The following is a 24,418-nucleotide window of genomic DNA, read 5'->3' as shown; positions in this document are numbered from 1 at the left end:
CATGGAATGATAGGAGTTGGGATCCAGCACCATCTGGAAGGCTTTGTGTTGGTTACTCCTGGTCTATGGTGTTTCATGACACTGACAATGTTTGGTTAAACCATTATCATTTGGGCATGTGTATTGGGCCCAAGCTTATTTCTCCCTTAGCAGTGTTTGCTCAACCTTCCTTTGAGCTACCTCAAAATACAATGTCCCATATTTAGGACTGCTATGATCTGGTCTTCATGCTGTCTATTGTGGACTTGCCTCAGATGCTTAAAAGCACTACAAGGTGCTTTGACATACAGTATATGACATTAATTGGTCCACAATGACCTTGTCCCAACTTCTTCTCCCATATAAATGACAATGTGACATGTCAGAAACTGCTATATCTCATTCTCCGGGTGATGATATGCAGAACATCAACAGGTATTGGGGGGCGGGGGCTGATGAAGGTAATTGTGGACACTCCTCACAGCAGGAAGAATTGCCTGAACTAGGTGGAGCTGAGATAAAAGCAACTACTCCAAGCTGTGCGACTGAATAAATACATCTGGCAGACTGACATGCCCAGACTTTGCTGGCTCTGCACAGGAAAGCCTCCCTTCTTCTGCAGACCAACAAGAAAAAAGAAAAAGGAGAGCCCAGACATTCTTGCCTCAAGACCCACCCTCTCCTTAAGCGCATCAGGTGAATTTTTGAAGGTGTGAATAAGTCTCACACTGATTGTCTTGACAGAATGAAAAAGCCTCAAGGTTACTTACCCCACACACTTCCTTTTAGTGTCTCCTTCCCCCAAAAAACTGCACCATGCTTTGTTTCAGCTACCAGACACTGCAATCCAAAGGTCCAGAATTATAATTTTACTAGCAAAATGCTCCCCAAATGTTGGAAGCATATACTGTGTTAGTTATGTAGGTATGCCCGTATTCATTCTTGATCAGTACTTAATTTGTAAAGAAGAAATGCTAAAGCTCAAGTCTGTCTGGTAATAGAAACATCTGTTCTTAAAACTCTTCCCATAACCCTTGTTGTGTGGAAGCTCCTTCTTAGTGGTAAGGGAATCATGCTCTGAACCTGTTCAGTGGCATTTCATATATTTCAGGAAGAGGCCTTGGCACTGAAAATAAATGCTGAGGGTAAGCCCTGGAATAAAGGAAGCCCTAGTCTTGACCCTTTGCTAGACATGCAATTAGGTGAGAGATGGTGGTGGTAATTGGTGTGATTGCTGCTGATGTCACATAGATGCTAACATAGATGAAAGCAGTGATGTTCCCAATGTGATTGCTGGGGAGAAGGAGGCAGTTCACTCCCAGTAAAAGATTGTATGTTCCCCCAAACAGTCTAATTATACCTTCTCCAATCTCTTGGATATCTGTTGTTACATCTCACACCAGTAGGAGTGAAGCTGTTGGAGAGAAAATTGATGGAGGATGAGTTCCACATGTGTGATTTCTTTAGACACACACACACACAATCATATTCTCAGTGGTGGCCGGTGCCCAGTGAGACTAGTGGGGTGGAATGCAGGTAGCCCAAACAGTAGGCTGACTCCAAGCCAATCAGAGGCAGATCCAACTAATTCTAGTATTATCCCCATCCTCCTCCCTGCTGAATTATACAAAGGCAACATTGAGAATAGGGAAGAGGAAGCTGACAGGTAGTGCTGCCACTCCCTGGACTGGTTGTAAGAAAGCAGACAGGTGGGGGCTGGATGAGAACAGATAGAGGTTGAGAAGGGCAATGTCCCACTTGCCCCAATGAACCAGCCTTCACTGCATATTCTGGAACAAATACTTTCCACTACTGCAGCCAATTCCACTGAGTAAAACAGACAGAAACATCAGTGGCCTGATTTTAAATGTGGATGGAACGTTTTCTCAGAGTATCTAGAATGTTTGCAGCCCGTGTGCTTTCAGCCAGAGCCCTCTTTGCATGGTACTCATGTGAAGGGAATCTTAGGCTGTGTGTTTAGCCCACCCCTGAGGACACACAGCTCTTCCCAAGCCTCACCTGCTGAGGGATAATTGTCTAAAGCAGGGAGCCTTTTCTATCCATCTAGACTCCCTGCATGTTTTTGAAGCAGGGCTCTGAATCATGCAGGGAGCTTACACAAATAGAAAAGACTCCCTGCATCAGACATTGTTTTTCAACAGGTGAGGGGCAGGAGGAGTTGTGCATCCTCAGTGGTGGGCTAAGCACACAACTCCGCAGCCCTGTCATATTTATATTGCCCTTTTGAATGAAAAACATGCAAAGAGGGCTTAGAAGTCTTATTTTTATTTGAATCTTCTCCATTTCCCTCATTATTTGTGGGTAGTATATACATAAACACACACACGCATCATATATATTTTGATGCAATTGTGCTATGGAAACCTGAGGTTATGCTTGTGTGCCTCTTGCGGTTCCTTGTAAAGCTTGAAGTGTATACATTATATACAGTTGGGGTGATTGCATCTGATATTGGAATAGGATTGAAGAAGAAAGCATAATTGATGATTTATGTAGGATGTGAACATGCACTTAAAAAACCACTGTTGTTGGAAAGAAGTACCATGATGCTTGCTGAATAAGAAAACCCTTGGCTTCTCGAGCTTGTGTACAAGTTCCTGTGTATGCTAACATACAGATGGAAGTCAGCAAGAGACATTTTGAACTAATTTTCCTGGAATATGATGTTACCCAGAGACATCAAATTGTCAGTATTTTGAAGAACCACATATGATGGGCAAACGGCAGCCAAAACCACATGAAGCGTGAGAGTTCTTCTGAAGAGTTCAGACCTGGGCAACTTGTTTTCTTTTACCACTGTCCAAAATTAGCTTGCTTTGAGTAGAAAATCATTGAGGAGTGCAACCACTTTTAGTTTAAAACATACATTTTGACAAGAGGCACTGATGAAAGAATCGTAAATGTTTGCACACAAGATACTACTGAGGTGTGGCTGGTGCTTTTGGCAAGCTGGTTATGGAGTTCATGGCAAGAGCAGACAAAGCATGCATGCATGCAAGAATGCTTCCCACCTCCCATTTTTCTTTCGAACAAAATTAAAAAAGAACCACATATGTGAGTGAGTTACTTGCTTAAAACAAGATATGAACGTACAACTGCATGCATAAGTACACTGCATCATGGACCCCACATTTCAGGAAGGCTATACTGTTAGAAGTCACACTCTTGGATAACATGCACACATATGGCCAGATGCCATTTAGTGGGCTAAGGATTGGAGTAAGAGTCCTCTTCCAATTCCTGTAGGTTTTAATTGCATCACACTCAGCTTGCCTCATAGCCAGAAAAGGCATCATTATTACAGGCAGTCTTTTGTTCTGGTGTCCTTGTAATATGGGATTTGTCAGCTGGCCTCTATCACAGCAATGGGTGTGTTTCAGTGGAAATAAAATTCCTACATGTGCTTAGCTTATGCTTATTAGATGTTATACATTAATTTATGCTGAAAAGGGGGAAATCTTTCTCCCACTTCATAACACAGCTCCTTTTGGAAAGAAACTGAAATAATTTAGCATTGTCTTGCTGTGACTTTTTGCCTCTTTTTTCCCATCTGTCCAACCCTTCCAGCTAGCTACAATCAGTGTTGAATAATGCATTATGGAAAAGAGAATACATCACCAATATCACTGATATTGTTGCACAGAAGTGTGTGGCAAGATAAAACAGAGCTGAGGGAAAGCAAGTGCACTTGCTTTATTGGAATGCAGATTTAAGATGGCTCTTCTCATGCTATCGAATTCAGGTCCTGTAAGCTTCTGCATTTTACATTATCTCAACTACAAAACCCAAATATTGTGTGTGCATGTATATAAAAGAGAGAAAGAGAACATAGCCCTAGTTCAAACAGAAGTAGAAGCAGGATACTTCCCCACCCCCTTTATGAAAATCTGAGTATAGTTATTTAATTCATCTTCTCCACTGCAACCACAAAAGAATCCATATAAGCATGCATACCTTGTTTCTTGTGGTATACATACACACACACACTTTTGAAAACAGTTTTTATTCAGGTTTTTGAGGTTCAGCAAACATTGTTTTTGACTCTTCTGTGCTCACATGATTTCTTCCACATGGTGTTTTATAAATGCAGCATACACAATCCACTGCATTCATAGTAACATCAAGGACTGTACCATGAAAAGTCATTTAATCAATGCTATACTGAAAATTTATGAACCATTATCTTTCAGTATGACTAATAACAAATAACTCTGTTTATTGTTGAGCTTACATGTGTCCTCATTATATTTTAATATCACTACCCAAACTTTAATGTCTTGTGTATCTTAATGCCTTGTGTATCTTAGATTAAAGCAGTATAATAACTAGGGTAGTTTTGCAGAAGACAGACTGTCAAGGGCTAAAGATGGTCACAGTTCAGCTGAACTAAGCACTTTTGTATCATTGATTTCAGTTGAATCATGCTCTCTCTTTAATTCTAACAGTGCAATCTGATACAGGTTTACTCAAAAGTAAGTCCCAGTGAATTCAATAGCATTACTTCATAAGCAAATGGGTATAGGATTGCACCCTAATTTACTCCTTGGATTTTTCTTCCCATACATCATCTAACTGGTTATATGTGGAGTTTGGAAGGACTAGTTATCATCCTTTGTAGTGCATAGAATGTTTTGCTTACACAATCCAGATGGTTTTCCAAAATCTTCCTTACCTTTTGCAAATACAAATTAAACTCTCACATTGGGTCAGACAGTAGGTCCATTTAGCCCACATTGTCAGTGATCCTTCACAGCCCTGTAATGCAAGACCATTTGGCAACAGATGCTAAGGACTGAGCACAGGACCTTATTCACGCAACACATGTGCTCTACCACTTTGATACAGGCTGTCCCCAATATTTCTGGCATGGATGGCCGATCTTTACTTAATGCTTTAGAACAAGGGCTGGAGAGCTGATAGCTCTCTGTGTATTATTGGATTCCAGTTTCAATCATCCTTGACCACTGGTCATCCTGGCTTGGGCTGATGAGAACTGAAGTCCAACAACATCTGGAGGGCCACAGTCTCCTTTGGTAACTTAAATCTACACCTTTACTTCCCAATTCATAGAATAAAATTAATACACCAATCCTAAAGCCTCACATACTGGATCAGAAGCAACAGTCCTTGCACGGTATTGCTTATTTGAGACGTCTTTTCAGGGAATGCTGAGTACAAACTTCAAACAAAGTAACAGGTGCTTATAATCTTTATATCCTTGGGTAGCTACAAAACTCTCAGGATTTTTAATCTCTGGGCTTAACTAAGTGACACATGGCACTGTTCTATCACTTGTGAGTGTGTGTGTGCATGCACGCATGTGTAACTGAACATATGGAAAAAATGCAGTTCTGAGCTGGTGGACCTTCCTAATGGCTAAACTAGATGTTCTTCAGGATGCTTAGATGCCACTAAAAATGGCAGCGGTGCATCAAACATTGGCTGCTACTTGCAAGGAGTAGGGAAACACAGTGTTTTGCAACATCAGGACACAGATAAGTTCTACTAGACATGGGGGAGGTGTTTCTGTGGCAGCCATGTATTTGACATAACATCTGGTTTGGCCCTAAGTCATATCAAAAATACAGGGAACCCACATGCAATATGAAAGTCACTTACTAGTAGGGAGTAATACCCTTTGAAAGTGGAACTTACTTCTGAGTAAACACAGTCATGATCCTGCTGCACAACTTTTTCCCTTCCTTGGTTTACAAGGGGAGTCTTATGTATTACTGAGGACATTTTAAGTCCATTTCTCAAACTAAAAAACATTCAAAAAATTTTTTTTGTAATTTTTAGACTAGATGTAACCTTAGGGGATTCTGTTTATGAAGGATGCTCTTATCACAGCTGCATGTATTTTCTGCTTTAAATAAATATACTGAAGTCGGTTCCAAGAAAAATTGAATACCATAACCTATATAAATTATGAAAATGTCTGTTCTTTGCTTTGTGCCTGCTAAATGGGAGAAAGGCAACACCTATGTAGGGATCTTAAGTCCCATTACTGTGCTCATCCTCTGGCTTGGCATCTGAGATTTCATCAGGCTTTGCTTACACCATGGGGCCTATATTGGAAGCTAGAAAGCTATTTTAAAAATAAATAAAAGTTAAGATTCTCCAGATACTGAATTCTGTCCTTGTGGAATTGCAGAATACACACAGCACACTCACTATTGCTATATACAGTTAGTACATATGAGAGACACTTGAACAGACTGCAGACTGGCAGCAGTGAAGCTGTCAGGGCAGGACTTTGGTATAGAATGTCAGAGCCTTGCTCAACAGAATGAACGGAGGGCTGAAGTCCAGCAGGGCTGGTGGATCACATTTTGAAGCAAGTGAAGTAATATATACCATCTAAAGCAAAGGTAGGGAATCTTTTTTGGCCTGGGGGCTGCATTTCCTTTGAGGCCACATGCCAGTGGCGGCTGAGGCCAGAGGCAAAAATGGGTCGAAAAACAAATGCAATTTTTGCTTTTATACAACCGACTACACACAGACACAGACACACCCTCTCCTTCTTCCATCTAGACAAGGAAGAGGTGTTATCCAAGTTCAAGTACATTCCAGCCACACAAAAACACAGAGGGTGGTATTCAACTGATTTGTCCTGTCAGGAAAGGATTACCACTAGCACAACGAGACTTCTGCCTTCTCCTCCCCTCTGTGCATGCTAAATACCCTCCCCAAATCTGCTCCAGAGGATTGGGGAACCCATGGAACTGATTTAGGAGGTGCAAGGGAGGAGGAGACGGGGGAAGCTCCTTTGCACTAGTGAAAATACTTGTGCTGATGGGACCTGACTTAATGCTAATTTGGATACAACCCTCAGGATGTGAAGCAGGACCAGTGTGGGGGATGGCCTAGCGAGGAGGGCCAGATTTGGAGGCCTGGAGGTTCTCCCCCCCCAATCGAAAGTGTGTGTGTGTGTGTGTGTGTGTGTAAAAAAGACCATTAAGTTCAGAGTCTACAATGATTTAACTGTACTAATGACTGGCAGAGATTTCCAGTGTTATGAATGACTGAATCTATGTAGACTTTCAGAGAGTTTAAAAATAATAATAGCACCTACACATCAAGAAAACTTAAAAAGTAATTTGACTTTTGGAAATCTTTTTCAAGGCACCTTGCAAAACCCAACAACCAACAAAACCCAGCAAGCATTTATTCTCCTGGCATAAGGTGCTCACTGTACTTACGTCTAGCCCCATTCAAGTGACCGTGGATATAATTTCTCTAGCAGTTGTAGGCTCCCCACAGCATATCTATAAGCTACAGCACTGAAAGCACCAAAGCAGCTTGAGTATCCTCATTTTTTTTTCTTCCAAAGAGTACATTAGTACTCTTTAAAAAAAATTATGACCAGATGATACTTCCATCAGTTTGGAAAAAATGAACTGTGCTACCTACTTTAGTATACCACTGCCTAGATTCAATTCAAGCCATGCCTGGTTGTTTCCTTCTTTCCAAAAGGCACTGTGCCACCAGCTATGTTGGGGATACTCTTGTGCCAGCAGGACAGAAGCCAGAAGGAAATTTTTTATTGAACCTGGCCCTGCATTTACGACATTCTTTTCCAGCTTCACACTCGCTGCTCCTCTTTTCTTGTAAACAAGTGGAGAAACGAGTGAACATAGCTTGAAATGCTGCTGCTTGGACACTATTCTTTTAGCCTCTTTGTTTCTAGATTGCACACATTAAAGGGGAGAGCTGCAGATCCAGAAGCTGGAGTTTCTGGTTCTTTTGCTACCATTTATTTGCATCTTCTCCTTCCATTAGGAGCAGGAAGGCATGCCAGTTCCCAGGCTATGTCCTCACACTTCTTGGCCATGTGTGCGCTGGCAGAGAAAAAGCTATTCAGGAGGTTTCCTCGAAAGCTGGCCTTTTAGTAGGACTGAACACTGTGCTACACTTGCATAAGGCATGCAAAAAGACATAGATTTAAGAGCTTCCCAATGCTCCTTGCTTTATGCAAACACAGGATTCTGGAAAGCTGCCAACATCAGTCAGTATTCACTGCTGGCTCCGTGTAGCAGCATTAACTGTGGGCCCTGAAGGGAGGCCATGTCTAGCCTCTGACCCAGCCAGCTATGCAGGGAAAAGGTGTCATACAGGCCAAAGATAACTCACCACAAGCCAGCTATGCAGGGAAAAGGTGTCATACAGGCCAAAAGATAACTCACCACAGGATTTTTCTCTGTGTTGCTTTCAGACCTTTCTTAGTGCAACCTTAAGTGAAGGTGATGTGGAGCTCATTCCTTTATCTTCTCTATAACAATGCTTTCCTGTAGGACAGGGGCAATACCAAGCCGTTGCAGAATCCAGATATACATACTGATGGTGAGTACCTCTTCCAAAAGTGAACAAGGACTACATTTTAACCTTCACATACTAGTCATATTGTACAAGATGCTTACTAGATCAGACAGCCTAAGGTCAACAGGTATGACTCTTTGAAGTCCCCCCCCGCCTTTCTATGATTTGCGCATCATTCTTCTTGACAATGCAAGAGAAACAGCATGGAGCACATTACTGATAACATTTATCTGATATACTCTTCTTCAGATATGCTGGACATATCTTCATCTGCATTTTCCTCTGAATCTGGCAAGTTGCCCCAAAGCAGTAAGTTTGTACCTTAAAAATAAAATGCAATTAACTTCATTTGTACTCTCTGGCCAGGACTGAATGTTAACAAAATAAAACACAATGCTGAAGGAAGCTATAACCCTAGCCACAGGTAAAAGCTAATAAGCATAGCAACATAACATGCAACTCAACCTTATAATTCCCACCCACCCCCACTTATTTAAAATTTACATTCTATTAGAGGTTGGCCAATCTTTCAACATCTGGGTTCCTGTAAACCAGGAGTAGGAATATTTTTAAGCCCGAGGACCACATTCCCTTGTGGACAACCTTCCGGGGGCCTCATGCCAGTGGTAGGTGGGGCCAGAGGCAAAAATGGGCAAAACAATTATTATTAACTCTGACCTTTACACATTGGTCTACATTACAGCCGTGCAAAAGCCAGAGGTTTGTACAACCTGTCAAAACGCGCACGTCTCTATTCTCCAAGCAAACAAGCAAGCAGCATTGTCACAGTTCAATGACACAATTCATTGAGGCAAAAGTACTCAAGAATGGGAAGGAACAGGGCCAGTGAAGGGGGTGGCCTGGGGAAGAGTCCTAAGGGCTCGATAGAAAGGCTGGGGTGGATGCATTCAGGCCCAGACCTCAGGTTCTATAAACAGTTGAATATGAGAATTTCAGCAAATTGTAGCTTGTGATATCACAGATTGGCAGGACTTTGAAAAGCTACAACTACCAAAATTCCCTCTTCTACCTTACAGGTAAAAGGTGCACCAGACCTACCTGATGCTACAGGATTGGTCATTTCTGTCTCAAGATATCAAATTTTATGACAGCATTTGTTTACAACAGCAGTACGTAGACTGTTCACACAACCCCTCCACTACATATGAAAAGAACACATGGTGGGTGTAGCCTGACACATTCCACAGCAACACATCCTGCCACTGCTACATGCAGCAGAAATGCTGACTGGGCCAGTGTCCCTTTTTGCTTGGTGACGCTCTAAGTCAGCCTTTCCCAACCAGTGTGCCTCCAGATGTTGTTGGACCACAACTCCCATCAGCCTCAGCAAGCATTGCCAATGGTCAGGAAAGATGGGAATTGTGATCCAACAACATCTGGAGGCACACTGGTTGGGAAAGGCTGCTCTAAGTGCTTAAATCAGTACACATGTAGAGCCCCTTCCCATGCTAGCTGAAGTTGTGGACGTCAGGGAAGCATTTCTGCTGTGGGCAACAGCGAGGTGTGTGGCTGCGGCACATATTAGTCAATGAGGCTAACCCACACGGACCCATAAAATAAACCTCTCCCCCTCATGTTATTTCAGTGAGGGTGGTGGTGGTCATGTGTATCTCCCTACTGTCGTCACTATTGGGTAGACTTTTCAAAAATAGGTTGTAATAATTTTTTTAGAGTAATGAGGAAGATAAAAAAGCCCGCACATATGTGTATAATATGAGAGAAAAATAATACCAGTATAGAGGGAGAGATGAAGGGATATGAGTGTAAAATTTAGAATGGGTACACCTGATATGACCAACTGAATGGCTTAGAATAGTTGCTCAGATAGGACCAACTGCCTTTTAGCACTTTTTCTTCTAGAACTACCAGCGTTTATCAGTCATTCCATCTGGGTGAAGCTGAGAGAGAGAAGAGACAGCATGGTCTACAGCATGGGTAGTACATGCTTCCATATGTTTCCCACATGCTCTGGTCAACACCTGAGGCCTTGCTCTAGAGTCTTTACCTGTCTAAAGTGCATGGGCAGTTGCAAACAGCAGTGCCTTCTCAGTGATGGCACCCACCTTGTGGAATGCCCTTCTAGGTAAGATCCACCAAGCCTCGACACAGTATGTTCTCAGGCACTTGGTTCAGACATGGCTGTTCAAAAAGGCTTTGGGCTGAGTATTTTTCCCTTTTTTTATTCATGCTTTCCCCTTTTGATTGCTGCTTTATGAATTGTGAGCTGAGTTCTGGTACTGAAAACAAATTCCTGGGCTGAGTGCTTGTGCTCAGAGGCACCCTGTTCCTTCATTCTAAGCGCATGCCTACCTCCCTGAGCTACTCTTTTGTACCTGGCTCCAGTTGGTGGACCTTGCAGTTTTAGTAAAATAAATAAATAAAGTAGGCCCAGGATACCTGAAGTCTATCCACCTCTCCTAGTATACATCTTCTAAGATGAACCTGCCTCATTGTAATATGAGCACTGGGATAGAATACTTAAAAAGGGTAAGAACAATGAACTTCAATTCTGCACACAAATGTTACATACCGGAGGAATCGAGCCTGTTCATTCCAAAAACAGCTTGGCTTTGAAACATCCAGAAATGTCCATTGTTGCAGGAGAGCAAACAAGGTTTGCATGGAGCAATCACATGGTAACCTACAACATTACCGCTGCAAGAGCAAACAAGAGTAGAATCATGTCTGACATACAGGTTCATAGGTGAAAGCGTAGACAGAAGAATAAGTTGTAAAATGAATGTAATGCAGTTAAATGAATGTACTCATGATAAATAGCAAGTTAATAAAATGGGATCCCCCCCCACAGTCTAGTAAAACTAGTCATGAATGTCTGACTAAATACTGAGCAAAATGCAATTGGAAAACAGTTCAGAAATAGCCTATGTATGAAGCCTGCAACTTCCTTTTTAATCTCCAAATGGACTTCTATATTATGGGTATATTAATAACAGAGATGCTGTTTGTTCTTAAATATAAAACATATTTTACAAACCATAAGCTGACCTCACCACAGCACAATAAAATGGAAAACACTGATCCCTTTTCGAAGTCTGAACAGATCTGGAGGGCATGGGATCTAATGATTATATCATGACAAATTCATACAAAGCAGAGATGACAAATAACAAGGCCCTTTGGTAGAAGAATGGTGGCTGGTTGTTACATTTTCAGATTAAAAGGTATTAAATTGGGGAAAACGGAATAAATATAAATCTATCTATACTGAACTTCTATACATTTTTCTCTATTTCTCCCCTGGATTTGCCCAGTTTCATAAAATGCCCGGTTTCATAAAATTCTAATAAAATATTATGCAGAAAATAATTAGGATATGAATTTGATAACATCCCTTTGAGAAAAACAATTGTAAGCATCTTTAATATACCAGACTAATAAAAAGTGGCCACAAAGATTGGTATCTTCTGCACTACTGGCAATTAAGCAACCTAGCTGTGTGCAGTATTGGAATCGGTCCTTTGATGTATTACTACATATGAGGCCTGCCCCCCCTTTCAAAAACTCTGGTCCTGTCCCATCGACAGCATCCTGACATGCAGAAATTAAAAAGGACAACCTTATTCATGTCTATGCCAGGAAAAATCTCATCTGCCACATTTCTACATGTCAGAATGCTGTTAAAACACAGAAGGAAATCCTGGAAAAAGGTGGGCAACATTACAAGTCAGGATGCAGCATGTCAACAAGCTATTCTACCATGCACTACCACCATTCTGGAAATTCTGAGGATTTTATAATAGTCCAGTCATCCCAAATAAATCTGAAATCTCCTTATAAACCATTTTATTGCTGAAATTTATCCTGTGTATTTTCAGCCAAGGACTTCTGTGGTGATTGATAGCTAAATTCAAGTGAATGTTAGATAATCACATTAGCTGTTTTACCCAAAAATGAATGAAGAGATAGAAACTGCACAGCTTTCAAGTCATTATGCTCAGGTAAACTACAGTATCACTTACCATTTCAAACAGGCAACATTCTTCAGTTTACATTTGCAGATTTCAGTGAAATAGCAGTTTCCAATGAAGTCAACCGTACTGATGGGATAGGGAAAGAAATGCACTGTAGATAGTTAAAACTGAACTTGATCACAGTTTCACAATGTTAGCTGTGAAGTATTCTGGTAACTAAAACTACAGCAGAGTACTATTCCCATTGTTTACAACTATCTCTTTGCTAACAGTCATCATAAGCAAGGCAGTAGATACTATAAACTGGTGAATGGATTCAGCTTTCAGTTTAATGAGTTTTGATAGGTAGTCTTTTCCTTGTATTTACTCTTCAAAAATTAAATAGCTACGCTGTCTGTTGGAGAAAGCACTTCAGCAACCCCTATAATTTTTTTATGCCCAAGACTTAGCAATTATATTTTATATGGAATATTATTTTACTCTAATTAAGACAAACTACATTAATTCCTGGTTCCTGTATTGCAGGGATAAGAAACCTGTGGCCTTCCAGATGTTGCTGGATTTCAACTCCCATCAGTCTCAGGAAACATGGCCAGTGGTCATTCCTCTACACTCAGCCTGGAAGTGTAGGGGCTGCAGGAGGGAGAGAGGAACAGGGAGTAGCAGCCCCCTTGTTTCTATGCTGGACATGGAGAAGGCCAAGTGCCCTCCTTCACACCCAATGTAGAAATGCAGGGGTTTGCTGAGGGAGAGACAAAGAGCTCTAACCCTGCCTCCTGCAGTTCTCTTCTCTCACCTTCATATAATTTGTTCCTTATCGCCTATGGCAATGAGGTGAGTGGATAAAGGCAAAATATGGATGGGGCTATATGGCTATAATCCTCTTCATACTTATCAGGAAGCAAATTCCAGCAGACTCCGTGGTATCTACTTCCCAAGTAAACATGCATAGGATCAAACTGTAAGAAAGCAAAGTGGGCCTACTTCTGAAGCAAATTACCGTAAAACAGTCCCATTAGTTTAAAGGATTGCTCCACATGACACTAAGAGCTTCCAGAATTGCTGCCTAAGCTTGCAAAAGGAGCAAATCAAATATGAGGTGAAAACTTTGCTTTCAGTGCAAAGGCAGCTTGAAGAACACCAGAGTTCAAGTCACTGTGATCATTCCAAAAAAGCTTAGGAAAATCACTCATGTTTTTTAGTGCCATGGCAATCACAGCATGTCATAATAACATAGTTACCTTCCTACTAATCTCAATAAAACAAACATGGATTATTTAACGAAGAGCCTGAATAAAATGTAGCAGCTGCATGCACACTGAACAGTGAGGCAGTCAGATAAGACCACTTATTACAGAGGACTTTAACCACAAGAACCTCAAATTGACATCAGTGTAAGTGATGCTATATTCTAGATTAGTCATCAGTGCTACAACAACTTTGCAGAATCTCAGTAACTGTCTTTTTCATAATTATTGTTTGAACAGAAATTAGTACATTTCCTCTATATTTTTAGTTTATCCATTTGTAGATCAATCAAGCTGTTTCACACTGGAAAAATTAGCTTAATTTGCTTGTTTTCTGGTTGCTCCTGCATTAGATTGGGTTGTACTGCTAAACAGAGGGTAAATTAATATCCTAGAAAATCACCTACCTGCCCATTTTCTTGACAGTTAATAAGATCAAGTATTTGAATACCTTCACTGATCATCATATTCTGATACTGTACCATCAAACAATTTAAAGTACAAATTGGAAACGTCTGAATGGCCCTTTACATGTACAGTTTTACCCATCTAGCTTTCACAAAAATCATCTCCTCAGGTTTGTTATTAAAGGTAGGAATTGCCAAACTCTGGACCAGTGGTTCTGGGCACATTTCAAATTTTGAAAGAGTTCTGTGGGCACCAGTGACAAAATGGCTACTGTGGGAGCTGTGGCAAAGTACATCATGGCTGTGCGTGTACATGTGTGGGTGGGGCACAACACAAAATTAGAGAGAGTACTGTCATGGTGAAACTTTTCCCATAATTGTATTTCCATACTACAAAAGACTTAGCCTGTTGAATTTCTGCTTGCCATACAGCTGTTAGTGGCAAAGAACGCTGCTTTTTCTTAATGTGAACCCAAAACCAAACCATAGCATCCTATCCTGTACCCATTTACCTGGCTATAAGCCCCATTAAACACAACAAGACTTACTTCTGAGTTGGGGGGCAGGAGAAATTCAATTCACATTTGAGGTAAACTTACCTAATCTGCACTTTCTGTAACAAGATGTGAAATGAAACACAGCAATCCTTCAAAATTCACAATTCTCTGAATTTTGCAAAATGTATATACTAGTGTAAACTGTGCATATAAATGCATATATTAGTGAAAATAATGAACCAAAACATTATATTAGTGGAAATTGTATATAAAAATGTGCATATTTGGAGAAATGTGCACTAAACTGTTGAATGTTCATGAGTTTTTTAAAAATTGCAAACTGATATGGAAATAAAGAGAACTGAACTTAACATTGGGAAAATGAGAAACAGAGAGGAACTGAAATTTACATATTTGCCCATCCCTACTTCTGAGTAGACATATATACTATTGTACTGTAAGCTAATTATACAGTGAATTCTTAATAAGTGCCAGGTCTTTAGTTTCTGCACCTTTGTAGACATTCCTGACCCTCCTTGCAAAGTTTTCACATTTGCCTTTTGGGGAAAGAGGGAATTCTTTAATACACACCCACACTTATTGTGTAGTGGTATTTGCAGAAAATAAATTCTAGGAACTACCTGATCTCACACAAACCCATCACAGGAAAGATGGGTCTGGGTTTCTAGGAAAAAAGGAAGGGCAAACTACAGAGATTCCAAGGACTAGAAAAATAAGTCAGAAGCAGGAAAAGTGCACTAAAGGGGAGAGGGAAAGAGCAGCTCTTCAGGACTGCAGGGATTCCTATTGTCAGGTGTCCAAACAACTTACTTGTTAATCACAGGTCTGACTTTGCTGCTTGGCTACAAACACAGACAGATGGGAGCAGCCAGGCTGGCTCATTTTCCAGAAATCACTTAGAAAGATATCTGCACATTTTACTTCACCCCTTAATTTGTAAGAGGGCTAGAGACTTACTTTCTTTTAGTGAAAGCTTGGAGTCTACAGTCCCTGTGCAGTGGCACCAATGCAGGCCTTCATGGGTGTCATGGTGCCTGTATGTGCTGGCTTTGGCAACTCCTGGTTTAAGGGATATGCTCCATATATGACGTGTTTTTAACTCTAGATCAGTGGTTCCCAACCTTTATGAATACAGGTCCCCCTTTGTAAGCTCAAAAAATGTCATGACCCCCCACGCTAATCGTAATTTTAGTCTCTTTTAATTTAAAAAATGGTGTGTGGCAAAAGCACATCTCCAAATATCCCTTTCCATAAAAAACTCCCTGCAAACAGGAAGGGTATTGCTTTCTTTTCTTAATGCAAAGGTCCAATCAAATTGGTATACCCTCCCCCAACACACAGTCTGAAGATGTACAGTTCTGTCTCCCAACACTAGTGGTTTACAGTGTTGGACTATGATCCAGGTTCAAATCCCCACCCAGCCATGAAGCCCACTGGGTGACCTTGGAGCAGATACAGTCTCTCAACCTGACCTATCTCACAGGGTTGGTGTAAGGATAAAATGGAAAGGGAGGGGAACCATGTGCACCACCTTAAGCAACTTGGAGGAAAGGGGGGATATAAATACAATAATAAATAAATAAATAGATTTCAGCTGCAATGTGTGGACTCCAGCCTTAGACAACCTGCTGAGCTTTTAATCATCATCATCAAGAAGCAGCAATGTGGTAGTGGTGGGGATGCTGGATTGTGAAGACAAAAGGATGGACAGATTGAGGAGGGGGATTAGTCCTTTCAGGCCTTGGGATGATCATCAGAACTGATGACTTGGTTAGTGTGCACTTGGGGAATGAGAATGGAGCAGAAAACAGATCAGTGCACGCACATACATTAACACAATTGCTTCTCCTGCAAGCATATGCAGGTGTGCATGCATTTGGGCACGTGGGAGGGGTGAAGCCCTCAACTGCTGTAGCATCTTGAAGAGAGAGATTGGGTGTGTGTGTGGAGTGTAGGTGGAAAAAAGGGGGGAAGCTGGCACACACACTTAGCCTCAGAGATGTGGAGTGAGCAAGTCCTGAGCTTCCTAATTGCTTCTTGGCTCAGTCTGGGACGAAGGTGAGATCTGGGTGGCCTCACAAATAAGAATAATTTTTAAAAGGAGGTGATAATGAAGCAGGAGCCAAGAAAGGCAGGCAGGCTGGCTGCCAAGAAGGAAGGGGGACAGCAGCCTTTCCTTGTAGCCTTGCTTCTTTTTGCTTCCAGAAAACACTCTTCTCTCGTTCTGAGCAGGGGTGTCATAAAAAGTGGCAGTGTGAGGAGGTGGTAGCTGGTGATAGTAATCTCCTCTTCTTCTTCCTGGTAGTTCCACCCCCAGCCTCCTTCAGCATCTGCCACGTGTTTTATAGGCAAATGCTTGCCCTCAATGCACCTGAAAGACACTCTGGCACTTCAGCAAAAGTCCCCCCCTCTTGTTTAGAGCAAGGGGGAAGTGTCGTCTGTCGTGGCAGTGGGGAGCAGAGAGTGTCCAGGGAGTGAAGACTTTTGGAAAAAATCAATAAATAATCCACTTCTTTATGTTTCACAGCCCCCTCTGGATTACTTAACAGCCCCCAGGTTAGGAACCACTGCTCTAGATAATAGAAAATCCCACATTTGCAACATTGTTTCAGAACAGGATTTATTGCAAAGGTGTGAGAGTATAAATTAGGCTGCTTTATTCCATAAACTGTGTGGATAAGCCTCCTGGTGCAATGAATTAGTTGAAAGAGTATTGGCCACTGTAATATTGTACCTTCTGTCCAACAATCGGTCTATTTATGTTATTCAGTGGAACAAATTAGTTTCTGGTTCTCATGATGAAGCAGAAAGGTATCGGTTCTACTGCTAAGCATGACAATTTCATAAGCTTTGCAACCCAGAACCAGTTTACCTATTGCTAGCCATAAATCATAGCAACAGAATGAGGTTAACAGGTATAGAAGACTTATTAAAAGTGCTGACAGCATCCTAGAGGAAGCGACAAACAATCATTCCATCTGCACCTGCAACTGAATAGTTTTCAACAACTATTAATCTGTGTTGGCTCTTGGATGTGTGTTCCTTGCTTAGAAATGAAGTGGTGTGATCATTATTGCATTTCTGATAGAATGCAACAGTTCTTTGTACAATTCACAGCAAACAAACCTTTTACCTCAGATTATCTATATTAGATAGTTTTTAATTTTTTACCTCTGGGAGTTGCCATGGTGGTTAGGATTCAGGCAGCAGGTAACCACCAATGCTCAACTACACTGTTTCAGTTTTTGATTTATAGTTTCATAACATAGAGGCTTCTCAACACATGAGCTCTCTCTTCAAGTTTAACCACTCAACCCTAACAGAGCACCCCCAGCTGCCATGCTAATCAATTATTACAGTATAAAGAAGCCAATAGTGGAAAATAATTTCCTGAGGCACTAAAACATAGCTTTCTTCTCAGTGTGAAGAAAGAGGTTTACTGAATTTCATTACCACATTTCTGTAACAGCAAAGGCCAATACTGTTTCATTGTTCAATAATACTATAGAAACACCATTTGTAACCACATTAATTGAATTTATTTTATGTTTGTCAATTACTTAGCATTTGCCCCATGGAAGATATAAATTTGGGGAAAGTCTGCCTAAGAAGCTTTTGTCATTTGCTTAAAAATATATTTACTCATAATGAATAAATGTTGATATTGGCTTTTGGAAGATGGCTATGTAACAACAACAAAAAATCAAGGTATTCTGTGTCATTTTAAATTACTGCTTTTATCCTGTGTAGGTCAACGTTATTCCACTCTGTGATTTTATGTTTGCTGTTTTGAAATCTGTAAGTTGCCTGGAGCACTGATAAACATTAGAATGTGTATGGGAAGCTGGAGAGACCATAGCTCTGTAACAGAGCACAAGCTTTTCACTCAAAAGGTCCCAGGTTCAATCCCTAGTGTATCCAGGTAGACAGAAGGACTCCTGCCTGAGCCCATGCCCATCAGACCAAGGATAGCTAACTTTGCACCCTACAGTAATTATAGACCAGAACTCCCATTGTCTGTGACTATTGACTATGCTGGCTGGAGCTAGTTGGGAGTCCAAAAAATCTGGAGAGCACCACATTTGCTACCCCTGGTATAAATAATTCTGAGCTAGATAGACCAATAAGTCTTCTTCATCTGTTCATCTTGTCTGACTCCATATAAAGCAGTTTCCTGTTCCTACATACCTTTAATAATTATAGCTAATTTCCAGTACTGCTCATGTGAAGGCCGACTTGAGTTCCTTTCTCAAATACATTATCAGCAGTATCTTTTGATCATTTTACTCTCTGTGAACTCAATTAATAATAATAGTAAAATGTAGACTCATGCTGTAGCAAAGTCATTCATGAACTTGGGAAGAGACTGAGACACTAAACAAGTCATAATAAGTGAATTCTTCACCTCTTATTTCAAAAAAGACACATTGGGTGACATCCAGTTAAGCCAAAGTCCATTGATTTCAGTTAGTCTACTCTGAGAAGGATTAATCAGAAATAGCTGCATGACAGTCCCAAATTTTCTACGCTTTGCTTCTCCATAGAAGGATTATGGATGAATGTAATCAATTGTGTAGGGAAGAACTGCATATACATCATCTGGTTTATGGTTTAGGAATAACAACAGGTGTACCCTCCCTCACAAAACTAGGGAAACGATGAATATGCATATGATTTCAAGGTGCTTATAATAACACCCCACCTATGGACTTTAAAATATGTATTATTCTAGCAACTTGCAGAAATATAAGAAGGCTACCCTATGTGTACATAAATGGGAGACATATAGGAAATGGAGTTTTAGACCCTTCGGAGGCCCACTGTGAATTGTTTGCAAGCACTTTGAGGGTAAAGTTACTTGCCTCCATAGCAATCTTGATGCCCCATCCACATCTACTGTACTCCCCAGTGAGATGTCCAGTGCAGCGTCTCCTGCAACTTCTTGGAATCAGTTTCAGTTGATGCAGCCTGATGACAAGGACAAGATGCTTGCAATGATGCAGCCAGCAATGAGTCCTCTTGATCCTTGCCCTTCTTGACTTATTAAAGCTTGCCAAGGGGGTTTGACCAAGTGGATCCAAGGTGTGGTCAACGCATCGTTGTGGGAGGGAGTGGTTCCAGCCACCCTGAGAGAGGCGGTAATATGACAGCTCCTGAGAAAGCCCACCCTGGACCCATATGTTTGGGACAACTACAACATGGTCACAAATGCCCCTTTTTAGAGAAGGTGATTGAGAAGGTTGGGTGCGGGAATTGCAAGTACTCTTGGATGAAACAAATTATCTTGCATTATAATCTAGGTTCAGGCCTGGTTATGGGACTGAATCGGCCTTGGTCGCCCTGATGGATGACCTTTATTGGGAGAAGGCAGGGGTGGTGTGACCCTGTTATTCTTACTTTATCTCTCAGAGGCTTTTGATACCTAGAGAGGTAGTGGGCTCTCCAACACTGGAGGCATTCAAGAGGCAGCTGGACAGCCATCTGTCGGGAATGCTTTGATTTGAATTCCTGCACTGCGCAGGGGGTTGGACTTGATGGCCTTGTAGGCCCCTTCCAACTCTACTATTCTATGATACCATTGGCCATGGTATCATTCTGGACTTGTGAGATGGTTATTGGAGGCACTGTTTTACAGTGGTTCTGATCCAATCTCCAGGGTAATTTTCAGATAATAGCATTGGGTGATTGACTTTTGCCCCCCTGGCAGTTGTCCTGTGGGGTGCCACAGGGTACCATCTTGTCCCCCATGCTGTTTAACATCTATACGAAGCCCTTGGGAGCAATCATCAGGAGATTTGGGGTGAGGTGTTAGCAGTATGATGACGATACCCAGCTCTATTTCTCTGTAACATCTGAATCGGGAGAGGCCGTGCAAGCCCTGGACTGGTGCCTGGACTCAGTGGTAGGCTGGATGAGGGCCAATAAACTGAGTCTGAATCCTAGCAAGATGGAGGTGCTGTGGGTTGGTGGTTCCCGAGTTCAGATAATTGGTCAGCTGCCTGCTTTCGATGAGGTCGTACTTTCTCTGAAAGAGCAGGTCTATAGTCTGGGAGTGCTCCTGGATCCATCTTAGTCGCTAGAGGCCCAGGTGACCTCTGTGGTTAGGAGGGCCTTTTACCAGCTTTGGCTGGTAAGACAGCAATGGCTGTTTCTGGACAGGGATAGCCTGATCACTGTTGTCCATGCACTGGTAACCTCCAGGCTGGATTACGGTAATGCTCTCTATGTCGGACTGCCCTTGAGGTTGGTCCGGAAGCTGCAGCTGGTGCAAAATGTGGCGGAGCAACTGCTCACTGTGGCAGGGTATCATCAGCATGTCACCCCACTACTGAAAGAATTGCACTAGTTACCGATTAGCTACTGGGCTAAGTTCAAGGTTCTGGTGTACAAAGCCCTATATAGCTTGCGACTAGGATAACTGAAAGATCATCTTACTCCTTATATATCCAGTCAGTCACTAACCCTCTGAAGGTGAGGGCCTCCTGCAGATATCATCTTATCAGGAGATCTGTTCCACACAACATAGGAATGGGATCTTTAGTGTAGTGGCACCTACCCTTTGGAATTCCCTCCCCTTAAATATTAAAGAGGTGCCATCTCTGTTATCTTTTCAGTGCCTAGTGAAGACCTTCTTTTTTCAACAAGGCTTTTAAGTAGAGATTTCATCCCAGTCTGTGTCTGTGTTGGAATTGCTTTTTAATATGTTTTTAAAGCTTTTTTAAGGTTTTGTTTTAATCTGATTTTAAGGATGTTTTGTTGTAATATATTTTAAAGTCTTTTTTATGATGTTTACAATATTTTAGTGCTTTTGTTTGCTGCCCTGGGCTCCTAGTGGAAGGAAGGGTGGGATATCTATCTATCTATCAATCAGTCAGTCAGCCAGTCTGTGCATAAATAGGTAACCTTAATATTTTATTTATTTAAAATATTTATATCCCACCCTTCTACCCTATAACAGGGTATAATTTGTAGAGTATTGTATAAGTGTAATATAACAAACAAACATTGATTCTGATGTAGGAGAAGTTGATTTGTCAGCAACATTAAGCCTTCCAACTAAAGGCTCCCCAAGTAAATATTTTAGAATGGGCAGCTTATGGTTGGCTGCATATTCAGTATCTGAAGTGAGGCCATGGGCAATCTTTTTATCTGTATAAATCACTGGAGGTACAATCATATTCCTGAAGCTTGAGTAAGAGTGCTGAGTGTGGGTAGTTGGGATATAAATGAATTAAATAAGTAAATAAATAGTGTTCTGTATCAAGAGTACCATCAGTCTGGGATTCCACTGGCAAGTTTCATTTTTATTTCCGCTGTTATCCTGGAGCAATAAATGTTAGTGATGCTAATCAAGCTGAAGATGATCACAATTTCCTACCTAATATTATCACCAAAGTATTATACAGCAATGACACTCCTTCTTTTGTTCCTTTCTTTCTTTTTTGTTTTAGCAGTTACACTTTGATTCGCAAGCACTGAAGCTGTAGGATGGCAGAGCCTATGTCTTCCTGTGGTTTATGCAACACCCCCCATTGTGCTGTTCACTGTTACCACAACAAGTAGACCAGAAACTGACTGTTAAGGGAAGTGAAAGTGACAGTTCTAGCATAATGCCAGTAATGTTCTCATACTGTTATGGTGTTGGTGGTGTAACTCTAATATTAGACTCATTTGTTTCCCTTTCATAATTTAAGCTGATTAAGGAAGACAGGCTGATGTCTTGTGCTCAGCTTGGGGAATCACAAGTTGTGCAGGTCTGTTTTAGAAAGCCCAAAATTAATTGTTCTGAATATTTTATTTTGACCCCAAGTCTTAGATCCTGTATATGTTTTTTTACAGTTATGACAGATATTATAAGGGCTGTATGATTTGAGTGTGGGCAAGGCCCAGGAGGTATGGTTAAGCCTTACCTCTTTTCATAGTCCAAGCACACAAGCCAGCTTTATGGATAGGGGCCATATTTAGTTCATCTGCATCCTGGCAGGTTAGGCGATTGCAAAGCAGAATTCAAACCTGAAAATTTCATGTAGTCCACTAATACTCTTGACCAATGCATTTAACCATGTTTTATTATTTATTTATTTATTTATATATTACATTTATATCCCACTTTTCCTCCAGGTTTTTTCTTTCTCCCCATTTTATTATCACAACAACCTTGTGAGGTAGGTTTGGCTAAGTGATTTGAACCCTGGTCTTCCAGATCCTGGTCTGGCCACCCTAGCACCCACTCCACACTGAGTTAAAAAACTAGAAGGACAGCACAAAAAATAGACCCCAGACTTAATACAGACCACTTACTATGGTTCGAGGGCAACATAAAGTACATACTTAGGGTTTTTATGTGTGTGAAATGCCAAGCAAACTACATACTGCTGAACAGAAAATTGGAACTAATTTTAGATTCTTTGAGGCACCTTGTGTTGACTCACCTGGTGGGAGGGATGTCTGTGGAGTAGAGATCTGTCTCTGTATCAGCCAGGAGCACAGCTTTCATGCCCCGTGAACTTAGAACTTGTTGGCAGAACTTGCAGCACAGCACAGACACACATCTGTCTGCAAAAGTGCAACTGCTGGTGGACATAGCAAAGTCAGTCTGATCCAGTAGGGATTCCAATGTGTCCCTGTGCCTCTCTCAGTAGGGTAGAAACCTCAGAAGGTCCTTTCCCACAATCTGCATTGACTATACTCTTTGTTTCTGTATCTACACAGATTAGAACCCATTAAAAATTGGTGATGGTGATTCAGCCTGAATAGAAGCACAAGATTTGAAATGCTAATCTGTTTTAAATGATCTCAAACAGAACCCTATGGAGATTTTCATGGTTTTTTCCCCTTCTTCAGTCCCTCAAGACTGTTCCCCTTGATCAACGTGCAGCTCTTACTTTCGGACTCACTACTCCAGAGTCCTTCCTGCCATACCTCCTCTCCGTTCCTACCCTGACCTGTGGGCAATAAACATGATGGCTACCCTCAGTTGTCCCTACTATTCCCAACGTTAGGAATCCCAGAAACCCTCTTTGCTTCTCAGCCACTCACTGACTGGTTCCGGATCCCCCTGCCTCCTGCCAGCGACCTCAGCTTGGATGGATACTCTCTTACGTGCTCCTGAGCTGCTCAGAAGTAAGGCCTTGCGTTGTCTCCCAGTCCCCTGTCAGTTTGAATCTGTAGCTTTACATCCCATTGGGGGAAACTTGACTCGCCTCCGGCACCTGATTGGTAAAAGTGTCTTCGCATTTACCATTGGAGGAACTAGCCGTCTCTTCTTTCGACCTACGTACAGGGAATGAGGACACGCCCCTTGTTTTTCATTGGTCCACTAAGGGTCTGTATTTACATACCCCGCCCCTTCATGGTCTCAATCGATTCTAGGCTGAGCTTCGGGCTCTCAGAACATTCGGAGTGGTGCGTCTGCGTCCTGGATGGGCGGTGCCAATACGGAAAAGTGGCGGGACCGAGGCTGTGGAAGGAGGAAGGTGGGGTGTGGTTATTGGCTGGAGCGTCGGCCACTCTTCAGAGCCTCCTCTTCTGATTGGTGTTGTTTAGTGGAATGTGCGGAGGTGCTGGAGTAGGGTTGCAGAGGGAACCGATCGTGGGAGCGGGAGTGGGAGTATATTGAGGAACGCGGCTCATGGCAGAAGGGTTCGCCGTCTCTGCAGCACTGCAGGTAATAGTTGCGGCTAGGGTGGTGGAATCCGAGTTTGTCTCCTACCGGGTTATGAGCCAGAAGGAGATTCCCTATCCCATAATATCCCTTAGCGGGATCCGCCCGCCTTCTTGAACTTGACTGCAGTTAGTGTAATACTAGCTTCCCGCCAGCACAGGAAGCTCTCTCCGAAATAGCGCTCCATTCAGAAGACTACAGCATTCCCCAGTCTATAATATTTCTTCACCATCGCTCACTTTGGGCGGGTGTTCTCCCCCCCCTTCCGTGTGTGTGTGTATATATTAACAGCCCACAGCGGACACAAGCA

At 41.8% G+C, this 24,418-nt stretch overlaps 2 protein-coding genes across 8 annotated transcripts in view; one reads left to right on the top strand and one right to left on the bottom strand.

Annotated features, from left to right (window-relative positions):
- Window positions 1-4,023: 4,023 nt before the first annotated feature.
- Window positions 4,024-23,595, bottom strand: FAM72A (family with sequence similarity 72 member A). Of its 3 annotated transcripts, none has more exons than XM_061632123.1 (5): window positions 23,484-23,595; window positions 22,877-23,148; window positions 12,321-12,398; window positions 10,871-10,995; window positions 4,024-8,640 (listed from the first exon to the last, which is right to left on the bottom strand). In XM_061632123.1, the coding sequence occupies exons 2-5, from the start codon at window positions 23,026-23,028 to the stop codon at window positions 8,546-8,548; spliced, it is 450 nt and encodes a 149-aa protein (XP_061488107.1). In that variant the 5' UTR covers window positions 23,029-23,148; window positions 23,484-23,595; the 3' UTR covers window positions 4,024-8,545. The 3 variants fall into 3 exon arrangements, with proteins under 3 accessions (XP_061488107.1, XP_061488108.1, XP_061488106.1); XM_061632124.1 differs by having other exon boundaries at window positions 22,877-23,017; XM_061632122.1 differs by having other exon boundaries at window positions 22,877-23,595.
- Window positions 23,596-23,837: 242 nt separating this feature from the next.
- SRGAP2 (SLIT-ROBO Rho GTPase activating protein 2) overlaps window positions 23,838-24,418 on the top strand; it is a 332,663-nt gene continuing 332,082 nt past the window's right edge. For 4 of the 5 annotated variants that reach the window (XM_061632118.1, XM_061632116.1, XM_061632120.1 and 1 more), the window contains exon 1: window positions 23,839-24,111. The gene's annotated coding sequence lies outside the window, so the exon portion shown is untranslated. Of the gene's footprint in view, window positions 24,112-24,418 lie in introns of all 5 variants that reach the window. The other variant, XM_061632119.1, reaches the window with a different exon arrangement.

The sequence above is a fragment of the Rhineura floridana genome, chromosome 6, assembly GCF_030035675.1.
Source record: "Rhineura floridana isolate rRhiFlo1 chromosome 6, rRhiFlo1.hap2, whole genome shotgun sequence".
Taxonomy (NCBI): Eukaryota; Metazoa; Chordata; class Lepidosauria; order Squamata; family Rhineuridae; genus Rhineura; species Rhineura floridana.
This window is presented reverse-complemented; position numbering and strand designations above follow the sequence as displayed.

Excerpts from the sequence above, each read along its gene's own strand:
- FAM72A (XM_061632122.1), bottom strand. The coding sequence starts at position 23,028 with ATGTCCACCAGCAGTTGCACTTTTGCAGACAGATGTGTGTCTGTGCTG. Across the intron at positions 10,996-12,320 it reads AATGTTGCCTGTTTGAAATG|CGGTAATGTTGTAGGTTACC; the intron begins GTAAGTGATACT and ends TTGCTCTTGCAG. Across the intron at positions 8,641-10,870 it reads GAACAGGCTCGATTCCTCCG|GTACAAACTTACTGCTTTGG; the intron begins GTATGTAACATT and ends TTTATTTTTAAG.